Source organism: Camarhynchus parvulus, chromosome 4 (assembly GCF_901933205.1).
Source record: "Camarhynchus parvulus chromosome 4, STF_HiC, whole genome shotgun sequence".
NCBI classification, from domain to species: Eukaryota; Metazoa; Chordata; class Aves; order Passeriformes; family Thraupidae; genus Camarhynchus; species Camarhynchus parvulus.
The window spans coordinates 9,886,522-9,900,314 of record NC_044574.1 but is presented as its reverse complement, the minus strand read 5'-3'; the positions used below and the strand labels follow the sequence as shown (position 1 = coordinate 9,900,314).

Here is a 13,793-nt window from a genome sequence, read left to right as displayed (position 1 = left end):
ATGCTACATTTTCTTTGTTGATCACACTCCTGGAACCCATGAGGGAGTTCCTTTAATGTCATAGTTAAAATTATAAAATTGGGTAACTCCTCATGTGCTCCCCATGAATACTTATTATACTCAGCTCCCTACTCATACAGACACAGCAGCAGTGTCTGTCTCTGTTTTGCAAAACCAGGAATTCTACCAAGAATTTTAATTCTAGGCAGGTCTTTCAAGTTATAATTTGTCTGAATATCACAAACATTCAAATATCTGTACCTGCAGCTAACTGTCCCATACAGATGAAGAGGCTGTGACTACCTTAAACAAAAAAAGAAATCCCCTCAAAAGACATTCAACCTATTTTTTCAAGTAAACCTCCAGTCTCTACAGAAACAAAAGGAACAGCAGCAAAAGGAAACTATGGCTAGGTGGGGAATTTTCAACTTGTCAAAAAAGCATTAGAAAAGTTCTGTCATACATGAAACTTGTAATATTTGTCTAAAGCTTTGCTGTGTTCACTCTCTAGGCAAAAGCAGGGCTAGAACACAGGTGATCTGCATGGATGGAAAAAAAGTCTTTTGTTAAAGAGATGATGATTTAAAACTTGAACTTCTAAACATAACTACTAAAAGTGATGTTTTATATAGAAAAAAAATCCCTCAGAACCACCAGAAAACACCATTTCCTTTAAAGCAGTTATGTAAGACAATGTTTGGAGTCTCATCTGGAATGCTGTGTGTCATTCTGAGCACTCACCTTTAAAATGGATGAACTCAAAAGAGCAAAATTAGCAAAACAGTCATTAAAATCCTACCTTATAAAAGAGTATTATCCATCAGAAGAAGAATTGCATGGGGCATGACCTCTAGCTCTCAAGAGTAAATGCTATATAAAGCAACAAAATCAGCATTGATACAAGAAAAAAATTGTATAAATTAATCAGGAATAATCCTAGAAGCAATTTTATAAACTGCATTTACCTGTCTGTAATGCAGGTCTTCATATAATTCTGGGGACAAAACACCTAATTCATTTTAAGAAACAGGTTCACACATTTACAAAAAGGATTATATGATATGGTTCCTTGTGGTAGCAGGCAAGGAATCAGATTTTCTCCATTCTTGTGTTCCTACAGATCTGGAGCTGTAATAACAGGGAAGGAGGGGGGTACTCTACAGTACAAGGTTCAGCTGTGCTGCCATTGTTACTGCTCATTAATTGGATTTAATTGCTTTATGATTTAAGTAGATACTAAGAGTAAATACTATTAATTCCTGTGGAGTCAGGGGAGAATTTCTTTATATCTTGCTGTAAACAAGTTAAAGTGTCAGGAGGCACTGAACATGTAACCTACCTGAATGGGTGACAGATCTACATTTGAAAGGTGTAAAACTATCTTTGCAGAATCAGAAAAGAAAGTTGGCATTTTTCCAATCATGCAATCACTGTAGTAAAGGTGGGGTGAGAAACAGTTACTTTGTTTAAATTTCAGCAGCCACCATTTTCTCCAAGTTCAGTCTTCTACTACATTTGCCTTATCCTGTTATCATTAATTAAAATCAGTAGGAATGGGCCACATTTAGATGTTTAATAACTTTTAATCTTCATACCTGGAGGTCTTTCTAAGAAATATTTCCACATAATATTAATTTGCTTGGTGAGTATAACCTTCATCCTGTTCAGCAAGCATAATTAGGGATTAATTTGTTGTGTCAGGGATTTAAAATATTTTAGCTCACCTTTAGGCAACACCACATTAAATTATATAAGAGAATGCAAACACCTTCAAAGACAAAGTTTTAAGAGAGGACATTATCCAATAGTGAGAATGGAAAATGGCCTGAGTTCCTTGTACCAATTCCTTAGTTTTTATATTGGAATGTAACCTTTGCTCTCTCCTATAAAGTAAAACAAACAGAAATACGGGGTTTTTTAAGGAAAACACCAAAGGAAAAGGCATATAGGAAATTCTGCCGGCCAATTTTGGAATTTAAGTGAAAGATTATTTAAATGTCACGTTTCATGGAGGAGCCATCCCGATCTGGTGCTGCATCTCAGCTCCCGGGGTACCATCCTCCGTGCCTGCGGCTCCCTCGTGTGGTGCATCCCCGCGGATTTTCACCCTGCCATCAGTGACTGTGAACCTCTCACTGTGCTTATCATTCCCAGTACCCTTTGCTGTCCCAAAGCACACTATCTGCCCAGCAATAAGCAGTAAGTTTCTTCTTTTTCTTTATTTCATTTGATAGATATTATATATATGTATATACACACAGTACAATACTTTTGTGATAGAGAATAAATGAAAGTTTTCATTGCTGGTTGTTTGTTAAGTCAACAGATTCCAGTTAATAATGAAAAAAATTTAAATGTTTAATATCAAAAGCAACTTCAAGTATCTTCTCTACATTTTAGTTTTCAGTATATAGGAAGGTGGTTTGGGGTGCTTGTTTTTATATCAAAAATTGTATTTGAATAGACTATTTTTACCCTCATACTTTAGAATACTGTTCATATCAGGCATGGAGTTTAAAATTATGTATCTCATGATCCCAACTAGCTCTTCACAAGAACGATAGGTCACTTATACAATCAGGCATATGTTTCAAAACAGGGTTTAATCATTAGCAAAGTCAAGGTGCAATAATCATGTTTAGAAATGCACTATTTCATTCTCCTAAAACAGATTAAGCTGCAGTCCTTGATGTGAAGCAATATACAGCACCACTGTTTGCAAAACAATACCTGACTTAGGCATAAATAGTACTTCAGTTCCCCAAGCTATTTATCCCTTAACCTTTCTGTATAAAAATAATTCAACTTAGGCATATATTGCACTAATTTTATCATACTGGATAGCTCTCACCCTGCATTATGTTTTCTTTGCTGAACTAGGATTACACTAGGGTTTTAATTTCCATGGAAAACCTGGGAATAGGGCAACAGACACACGTATGGTGTGCAATAAATGGTTATCTATCATAGCAATAGTAATCTCAGAGGCATTCACAAAGGAAACTACACATTAGACTTGGAGATCATTTTCTCCAGTAGATTCATCATTCTCTCCTGTAACTGTAAGCTTTGAACTTGAATGATGTTCTGCTGATCCAGGATCCTGCGCACTTCTCTACAGGTTTCTTCCATAGCTCTACTCAACTTCTTTTGTTCTTCCAACATGGCTTCCATTAATTTTAGCTTCTTCTTTTGGAAACTGCAGTTTTGCATTTTTCTTTTCTTAACTGGTCTTTCTTCAGCTCTGAAATGTGAATATTTGTTAGAAATTAGATTCATATTTATAAAAAGAAAGAACCCAAAATTTGATAGCATATTCTTGGCCAAGCTACAATCTAGTCATATTTTTAAACCCCTGTGCTCTCCAATAAATTCCCTCTCAAGTTTGTGCCAAATCATAAGTATTTAATGTGTTATTGCATAGTGTTACAGATTGTAAAAAAAAAAAAGAAAAAGAAAAAAAAAAGATATTTTACATCTCGTTGTTTTTTAATAAGAAATTTCCCTGGAGAATACCAGGTTGTTTTTTTTTTTTAATCTTGACATGTCTTACACATTGAATTTATACATTGCACTGGCAGAGACATTTGGCTTATGTGGCCATTGAGACTCCAATTTTAAAGCTGCAATAACCATTCCAATCCAGCAAAAGTGCTGCATGGTTACATGTGGTAGTATCTTGCAGCATTGCATCAGTACGGCTGGTCCTGCTCCAGAATATGAGTCTCAGAATTTGCTCTTGTGCCAAGACACAGCAGTGGCACTGACCCTCTTTTTTTTTATATTCCACCACAAAACATTACAAACAACATAAAAGCCTGAAAAGCCAGCAAAATACCTGGGGGTTCTGGTTGACAGTGGCTGACCACGAGCCAGGTGTGCCCAGGTGGCCAAGAAGGCCAATGGCACCTGGCCTGGATCAGCAGTGGTGTGGCCAGCATGGCCAGGGCAGTGACTGCCACCCTGTACTCAGCACTGGTGAGGCCACACCTCCAGTCCTGTGTCCCTTTTTGGGCCCCTCATGACAAGAAAAACATTGAGGGGCTGGAGTGTGTCCAGAGAAGGGCAATGGACATCCTCATGTGAAATATGCAGAGCTGCCCTGTGGAATTTGGGGGACATTTTAAGAATTTCCTCTATGCTTTATCATGCTGGGTTTCTGTTTTGGAAAAGAGACAAACATGGCAGTAAAGACCGTGCTCTCAAGGTGTAAAGGTCACATGGCTGCTCTAACTTGGGGTGACAGAGCCACACAGTGAAAACCAGCCCATGTGGCATACAAGTGAGAGCACACACACATAGATCTGTGTCTCTTAACCTGCAGCCTAAGAAGGAGCCATGCTAAACTGTGAAAGAGGAAGAAAGGTATATGTGTAAGTGTACACATCTGAGAAACCTCCAGTTAAAGCTGGATAACTCCTTTCCTAACTTTAAGTGACAGACCATGTCTTCATTTACACTTTTTATAACCCCAGACTGGAGTCCCCAACATCAAAGATATCTAATGATGTGTCTTGAAATCCCTTGACACAAACAGCAATCTCAGTCATGTTCTGCCAAATGCAGTATCCTTTCTAGGTGAAATGCAATAATGAGATAATACAGTTGTGACTAGAATGCCATGTCAACATGCTGCAGATTTTAAGACATCCTTGAATAAGGATAACTTGAACTCTTGAAAAATGTGTTTTTGTTAATGTGAAGAAGGGTAGTGGGGGTGAGGTCACTCAGCTGTGGCAGATTTGTATCATAATTTGATTCACGTTCTTATCCTACTTGACAGGCTTTGTGCAGCAGCCACTGTGACATTCAGATCTGTCAACAGGAGAGATAAACAATCCTTAGCACCTGAAAGGCTTAATGCAAATATAAGAAAAAGACACAAGCCCCTTGACATTTAAGAGTGCAGTGACCCAAAAAGGGTGAGATACTATCTACTTTGGAAGGTATACAAAAAATCTCAGCTTTGCAGGTTCTATATAGCATATTTGATTTAGGGCATCAAATAAATGTGAATAAAATAAATACATGCTGCTCTGCTCAAACTGTGGGTCTGCTCAAACCGTGGGTCAAGCTTGCTGCAGGCCACTGAAATTATCAGTCTCACCATCCTCTGAGAATGGGTCTTGGATAACACTAAATTCTGTTTGTCTCCCTTAACTCTAAGGGCCAGAATTACTTCAAATGTGGTTCTCAAAGAGGTCAAGCAAGTGGAAAATATGCACAGCAGATCTGTTGTCTAAGGACAGCACTGAATCTGTTATTCCAAGGTTCCCATCACTGCAGTCACATTCACAAAGAATGCTTGCTTTCTGATAGGCAGAGCAAGAAACTTTCTGAAATGGTGATATTATTTTAGTCAAAGTCATCTTTTGAATTTAAACTTGTCTTCACAGAGGATTTAAATGTTGGAAACTTGATGAATCTCTGTTCTCTTCCCCATACAGTGTTAGAAAGTAGCTGTGGTAAAACTTCTTGTCTTGAAACCAATACGAACTCACTCCACAAGAGGGCTTGTGTGTTGTCAACATAAGCACTGGTGAGAATGGTCCTTAACAAGGAATGAGAGAGAAAATCTGAGCTTGTCAATGGTACTGAGATGCACTGAGCATTGTGCGACTTTCTTGGTAACAGTAGCCACCATTTGGGCTTTAATTTCAACTGAGACAAGAAAAAGATAAAAAACCCAAACCATGAAAAACCATGATGGAGTGATTTAGATTGAAAGATCTAAAATAAGCCTTATTTTTAGGAGAAAAGAATCTTTGAAGTGTTTTCCTAGAGTCTGTAAAGGATTTTTTCTGTTTTTCAGTTAAATCCATCAAAGAACTGTAAGACATGAAACCATACATCCAAGACAGTAAGTGCCTTGCACAGCTCCAGAGAGAAAGGAGCAGCAAATTTTTACTGTGTCAGCAGTATCTGCAGTCTGCTAATAACCAAAAAATACTCACTGAAGAGTGCTAGTTCAGAACTGTGTTTTAGCACAGAGAAGTGCTCCCAAAAGCAATGACCCAAGGATTCTTCAAGGTCTCCCAAGCACTCCCTACATTTGTTTACAGTAACAAACACAACTTTATAATTAGCCTTCATTGAAAAAAATACTTATTTCAGAAAATTTCAGAAAGCCCAAGCTTTGATGATGGTCCCAATCTCCTTTTCTCTCCCCTGACTGATACTGAAAGGGTTCTGTTGTCACTCACAAGTTCACAGTAAGGAACTGGCACATAAAATCCCCTCCTCTTGCAGAATTGCTGCTGAAAGGGAGCTCTTGAGAAGGGCTCTACAAAAGAAGGCTCTAAAGAATCTAATTTGCAAGCAAAGAGCACCTGGAACATGAAACAATGTCAAATGTCCAGTGATGCCCATGCAGTGATGAGTTATTTGAATACTGAAGTGTTTCCTCAGATTCTGAGCCATCTTTCTTGAGAAGTTCTAGGTGTCCTGGGCAGCATGTCAGAGATCCCTCTCTGTCAGTAATTTTTTATAACAAATTCAAGAGAGAAGCAGGAATATGGGTTCAGCACCAAGTAACCCAAGCAGCACTAGTATCCTCAAAGAGTTCTAGCTAGGAACATGTCTCCTTTGCCAGTGCACGGGCACAAGAATAAGGATCTACTGATGATGGCTGTGGCATCAATCAGTTCCTGATGCCTGTTCTCCATGGTGTGTGCCTGTGCAGCCAACACCTCTGTGACAACAAGGGTGCAGCAGATCCTGACAGCATCCACAAGCTGCTGAAGGAGCACCTCCCTCTTTGCCAAGCCTAGTCTCTGAAGGTAGATTTTGAGGGAAATCTGGGGAAAGAGGGGTCTAGAGAAGTAAGGACTTCAAATACAATCTGCTGGTACTCTTCTGCTGGGCTTCCAGTGCCTATGGTAGAGTATACAAGAGACTGGCATTGGTAATTCCTCTGACCACATGAACCAAGTGTGGAAGGGCTCTGGCACTGGGACCATATTCCAAACAGAGCCTCACAAAGCTATTTCCCTGCTATGCTCTAAAACAGACAGGCAGGGTTCCAAGGAAGCAAACCAAGGGAAAGAAATTGTTCCATCTCACCTAGGAGACTGAGCAGAAATGACTGTGTGTAATGGCTATGAGGGGGAACAATGCAAAACCTCTAGATACAATCAGATATTAGGCAAATCTTAAATGCATTTGCTGTCTGCCTACCTAATACCAATTTAATTCATTGTTCAATTAAAATTTCCTTGATTGATTGCTTACATTTATCCAATACAGCTTGTTTCAGGGACATGTGTGAATAATTAATGAAGCAGGAGTTGAATACTAAGAGTTCTCTATTTATCAAAATGTATTATCTTCACAAAACCCTAATAATTCCTCATTTCTGACTACTTCATGGCAAACAGGTCTGCAGTACCATCAGTTCTTGGAACTTATGGCTTTTAACACCTAAAACCTGTTTCTCACTGGTTTGGGGTTTTCAACTCCATATAGATCTGAGCAGACCTCCATAATCCATGTCTTTAGTAAAAGAATTAACAATGGTCTGGATATAATCAATATTAATATAGAGATTATATAAGATATTCAGAGCATAAGGACTGAGGATGAGGCAGCCTGGATCTTCTGGTAAACTAGGCTCATTCAATCATTCAAATGCATCCAGGGATTAATGAGACTCATCCTTGAAGTAAAGCACAGAAAAGAACCACAAATGGCTTGGAGCCTGGGCAAAGCACCTTGCTAGGATAACAAGTCTGCATAATGAGTTAAGATGCACTACCTAATGCACATAGCCTAAAGCTCAAACTTCTTTGTAGGATGATACCCATTCAGATTTAAATAGCCATAGCATAATTTTAGAAATAGTAAAGTCTTTGCCAAATATGTTGTTTCCCAAATTAGCATCATCACCAAGTTTTAATGCACTTCTTTTAATTCATATCTTGGCTAGTTATTGTTACCAATTCTTACTTTTTCTTCCTGTGTAAACTTCCTGTAGCAAATTAATTCATCTACATTTAAAAATTAAAAAATACCAGACAGTACAATCATGGCACACAACCACCTTGTCAAAAAGAAAAAAATACTGAAAGGTTCTCCAATATACTGAAAAGAAAGGTAAGCAGAAGTAACATCTGAAAGTTTCAGTCACTAAATTCACATTAGAAACAGGGCACTGGTTTAAACAAGGGTTTGCTTATCCCTAGAAAGAAGGGAAGAGTGAATTCTCCATCTTCTGAGTTTATCAGGTCTAGACCAGACATTTAGTATTTCCCAGAGTGAAACAAATCATAGAAACAAAGAAGTGGAGGACACCAGAGACAGGGGGCTCCTGAATGCAGAAGTGCCCTGCTGAGGGAAGAACCCTCTCCTTAACATTTCTGGGCTTCACATAAAAAATTACCAAATTCAAGTGGTATCTAACAAGAAGTCAGACTAAATAGCACAGTGGTTTTATTATGGTCTTTTAATCTATGAAAGCAACTCTTTCACTCCCATTTTCAATACAATAGAAATGGCAGAACACATGAAGTCAACTACATTCACAGCCTGTATAAATACGTTCTGTCATTATTTTACTATGAAAACAAAGACCATAAATTAATCCTCAGGGTGAAAAAACACTGTTTTCAATTAGATAAAAAGTCATTTATAGTGGTGTCAGGAATTTGGATTTTAAAAGTTTAAGCTGCAATACAAGACTCCACCATATTGCATTATATTTTATGACCATAATAGAATAATTCTATTATTGTCAGATGTTTTGTACGGTATAACAATGTCAGAGCAGTGTTAGAACAATACTAAGCAATTACAGGCACCCCTTTAAAGGGATTCCAAATGTTTTCCTCATCTACACACTTGAAACAAAAATTCAAGTTAATTTTACCTCACATTAATTGTATTATCACTAACCAGCAAAATTTGGGTTTTGTAAGAAGGTCTTGAACTCAAAGTTTTTCAAACAGAATGCAAAGAAAACCAGTTTCAACTATTTTTACCTTGACAATATGTATGTACTGATTGAAGTATAAAACTTGACATTTTTTGCTATCATGAAAGCTAAACATTCAATTGAGTTTTTTTTAAGCTATAATTTATATAGCCAAGTAGACTCCTGCTATGTTCAAAGATACTGTGAAAAACACAAAGCTGACACTCTAAAGCTGTGTTGGAGAATTTAAAGGAATAACAGAAAAGTTTTCAGACGTTTAAAAGTTATTTAGAAAGAACTACTGTTTGAAACTTTTTTCTCTATCAATTGTTGCCATAACAGAAGGATTTTTATTACTGAAGAAAAAATCCTGTAATGTAAGTTGTAAAATATACAGCTGCAAAACACATCTGTATTTTCATATAGACATGAGTCTGTGTTTTTTCAAAATAGGGAAATTGAGGACCTAAAACATTTTTTTTATTTCAATTCCCAGAATTGTCTTTTGTTCTTTTTTTGAATCTGTTGGATCAATTGTCTGCTGTTCAGAGGCAAAGGCGTTGATAAAATAGCCAAGATAGACCCAAATTTTTTATGCTACTTCTTTTCTCTCTTGTTGGCTATTTCAAAGTGTTTTTCAAATACAGGATGAGACACTAATTGCTTAAGCTATAAATTGCTTCCTCAGTTCATAATTTTCCATTAGTAAAATAATTAACTTCCTTGTCTAACATGGCAGCTCTAAGTGATTTTAGCCCATGTGGTATCACTAGCAAGCATTGTATTTTCTTCTGGCCAAGAAAGGGTTCCCTACTCAGCTCTCATTCATCTGCCTAAATTAAACAGGTCAAAGCTGGACAAGCTTTTCAAACCCCCTAGGACTACTGGAATAACACTTTTTTTCCTTCCAGACATGAGCCCCATTATCACAAGTGGTTTCTAATGTTTAATCCAATCACGATGCTCACCTGGAATATTACGCTGATCTCTCATGTGGCATCTACTGCTCAACTTCTCCTTTTCTTTTAAAACAGGGGAACTATTTTAACTTGTCACTGTGTAACTATCTTGCTGTTAAGAGATGTGCACAATATTCTATTGCACAAAATTCTTTCATTTTGGTCCATTTTCACAGTGGAGACTGTGAGACCATGGCTGTATTTCTAAAAGTTTTGGAGGTCCTGCCACCCTGAGAGCTGCCCTGCCCTTCCCTGCAGCTCCCAGACCACCCTGAGCCATCCAGTACAGCCACTCCTAGCAGGCAACAGCAGTATTTCAGGGTCTGAGTGGCATTGCCTGCCCCAGACTTGCAGCCAGCTGAAAACCAGCCCGTGCCACCAGGGGCTAGATTTAAATGAGATGCAATTTCTAAATTTAGCCAAGAAAAGTTAAAATATTTTTTACTAGAGCAGGTTAGGGTATTTCCTTGGATAAAGTTACAAATAAATAAACAAACCAGTGAACCTGAAGCTGGCTAAAATGCATCATAGCCTAATTTTTCCAGAGCTTATAATTTAGTGACTGATTTTGGTGACTTCCATTTTAGCTGAAAATGAAAGCACCTACATGAGAGTCCACCTGCAAACTGTGGGCACAACAGAATTGGGTTTGGGGTTGATTAACGTGATCTCTGTGAGGAATGTCTATGTTCTGTAGTGAAGCCTGGTGTGGTGACCTCTGTCCTCTCTTATGGTACAAAATCTGTGTTGTCCTGGAGTTCTCCCTAGGCTGAAAAAACTTAACATCCAATATTTTTAAAAAGCCTGATGTTATCAAGTAGTCGAGTGAATAAACGACACAACATTTGTGGAAATGTGACCTTCTAATTAAATATTAAACAATGTTATTGTAAATCCAATTGGGAATAAAGTTATTGCATCTGAAATGTGACTGTGGAGTTTGCAAATCCTAAAGTCAAGCAAGTCAAGTATCAGGAATATCAACTACTTACAATAGACTAGGATGAAAAAAAATTGCTTGTGAACAAAAAGGTTGCTATAGCTCAAAAGTTATACACCCTAGTAAATATTCATTGCCAAAAAAAAGTTTTTAAAATAATCAGTTATTCAAGGACTATCTGCTTGAATGATTGAGTGAATCTAACTTAGTTTTATTCACCCAAGAGTGGGTCTGGAAACAATAATTCGAACTTGCTCAGTTGGTTCTTCTTCCAGTTCAACATCTTTACAGATGCATGACTGACAGGTAATTTTACTGTTACAGTTAAAGCCTCACACACTCATGATAAGGATCTCTAGGATCAACTTTTTTCCTGCCAGAAAACTGTAATCAGCTCTTATTTCACACCACTCTGGATGAAAAATGAGACCAGTAAAGTCTGAAATTCATATCAAGAGTACAACTCTGCCTTTTGTTAAAATGCTGCCTTCCAGGGAACTCCAATCATATCCAAAAAAAAAAAAAAAAAGGAATCACATGTTTGCATCTCAAACTAGCATTTACTTTGAAAAAAATTGCATTCTCAATTGTATTTAAAATGATGCTATGTGCTTTCAAACTGCATGAGCAGCTTTTCAGTGTCCACAGAAATATTTATTTTGCATCTTTTCACCATTTTAATAACAACTGAAGCCAGAGAAATTTCATAGTCATATCAAAAGCAGAACTAGAGCAAGCCAAAAATCATCAAAGCAGTATGTTATATCTCTGATTGCACCGCAGGACTCTCTTGAACATGCCTGTACTCCTTTTATGAACGCTCTCCCTGATGTGAGCCGTGACATGCATGCTGAGTTTTGGCAATAATATACAACTTTTTGCCCAGTTCTCCTACTCCCTCCCAGTCTTTCATAAAGGAATAAAGAAAATGCCCTAATTCAGCAAAGTGACTGAGATTGGGGAACAGATCTCATTTGTGATTATTTGTGATTTACAGAAAAAATACGAGAGCTGTTAGAGAAAAATGTGTGAGGGTGTTCCCTTTACACAGCAAATTCGGTTCATTCTGCAAAATCCTAAAAAGAGGGGAAAATAGATGCTACCTCAGCTTGTAAGAAAGCAAGCTTGATGAGCTCTCTGAATGTTCATCTTCAAAGCATTCTTCCCTTCCTTCATATGTAAACTGGTTATATGGCAAGTACAGGGGTGTAGACTTGGCTGATGGAGACTGCGAGGCCTCTGTCTGCGATGTAGAAGGACCTGGCTGCTGATTTTCATGCATTTTCACATCGCTGTGGTCTGTCACTTTGGATAAGATCCTATCAATGGTTTTGTAGTAAGGCCAGTCAGGTGCCACAGTTTCACTGTCAGTCATGCATTTTAATTTCCTGTAAGAAAAGGCACACAACATTAAAGCTTGTTTTCCTACAAAAAGTACTTTTCTTACAGATCTATCTCAAAACATTTGTTCTGGTCACATTTAGGAGTCAAACTGAATGCTTTTAATGAGAATAAAATTAGACACTTTTCTTCTTTAACTTCCAGTGAAGCCTTTCAGGTTCTTTTCCTAGGTTTGACCTGTTATAAAAAGTTGCATGTAACCCCCAAATGAAATTCAATACAGATAAAGAACATTACAACTTCTAGTGGAAACAGGACTGTGTTGGTGGTTGAATAATTTTCTTTCCCTTATAGAATATCCAACTAACCAATCTGACAGCAATCCCTGACAACTGGACTAAGCAACACACCACAGCCTTTACAGAACTGAGGGCAGCCGTGTGCTTTCATGCTTTGAAGAATGAATATTTATTTTCTATAATGAATACAAGTGGCTATAAATATAATGCATATCCTTTTTCTAATATGGCTTAAAAGCCCTGAAAGGCCTTGGTAAATATCCTTGTAACAACCATGAGATACAGACATCTGTTCATTTGTTACAGAATAAAGATCATGGTAGGGAAAAGTACAGAGTTTCATTAATTTACCAAAAAAAGCAAAAAAACCAAAACAAAACAAAAAAAAAACCTCAATCAAAAAAAACCTAAAACAGTTAATAATGCATTAGAAACAGTATGCACAAAAACATTACATTGCAGTGGACTATCAACCATGACCCTTTCATGTGTATCTTATGAGATTTATTATTCAGTCTTCAGACAAGTTCACTGCTATCCCAGTAGTTACCCAGTGTTATTTTATTTTCTTTTACTGAGAAATATAAAACTGAGGATTATAGATGTAGTATAGATCTCAAAGAAATTCCACAGCCCAACTAGAGTCCCAAACTTTCTTTTCATTTGCCTCTCCCAGTTCGGATCTTGTTACTCTACATCAAAATGCAGGAAGGGAACACAACAGGAAAGGCAAGACCAATGAAAAACGCCCCATTTTCATAAACCAGATTTCATTCAAATTAACAAAAACCTGAACCAAATTTTATTCTCACAGCTAGAGGTTTGCATTTGCAGGGAAAAAAAACAAAAAACAACAAAAAAACCACTATTCCTGGACACCACACCTGGCTCACCCTTTTTTTCTTAAAGCCTTTCAGGTTTTTCCTTCTCAGAATACATCCTGCCCACACCAGTCTTGCAAGGGGTAGAATTAAATAATGTAAACATGAAAACAATGGTGCCAAACTTAAAAGTGAGAACTTAAAAGTTCTTCCTTTTAAAATGCTGTCAGCCTAGAGTAAGGGGAAATCCACTAGTGAGAAAAGAAGGCAGTAAGATTTGCTTAGATTTTAAAGCCATTTAAGGATTCTTTTCTCCTTGTCCTTGCAATGTCTGATGAGCTTTTCCAGCTATTTAGAAATGCACATCATAGTCCTGCAAAGCAGAGCCTCACAGCCATCCATACTTTTATGCCCTCTATGCATCCAAAATTTTAATTTCATACATATTTCACAACCTACTGCTGCGATTTCATAGTCAGAGAATATCGAGCACAGCCTACAAATACATGCACACCCATCCAGCAC

At 37.5% G+C, this 13,793-nt stretch overlaps 1 protein-coding gene across 3 annotated transcripts in view; it reads right to left on the bottom strand.

The window, feature by feature from the left end:
* Positions 1–2,203: 2,203 nt before the first annotated feature.
* The window catches only part of MSANTD1 (Myb/SANT DNA binding domain containing 1), a 57,032-nt gene continuing 45,442 nt past the window's right edge, over positions 2,204–13,793 (bottom strand). For all 3 annotated transcript variants that reach the window (XM_030947650.1, XM_030947651.1, XM_030947652.1), the window contains 2 exons: positions 11,911–12,195; positions 2,204–3,244 (listed from right to left, as the gene is read on the bottom strand). In XM_030947650.1, the coding sequence (XP_030803510.1) occupies positions 3,004–3,244; positions 11,911–12,195 (526 nt within the window). In that variant the 3' untranslated portion in view covers positions 2,204–3,003. The remainder of the gene's footprint in view (positions 3,245–11,910; positions 12,196–13,793) is intronic.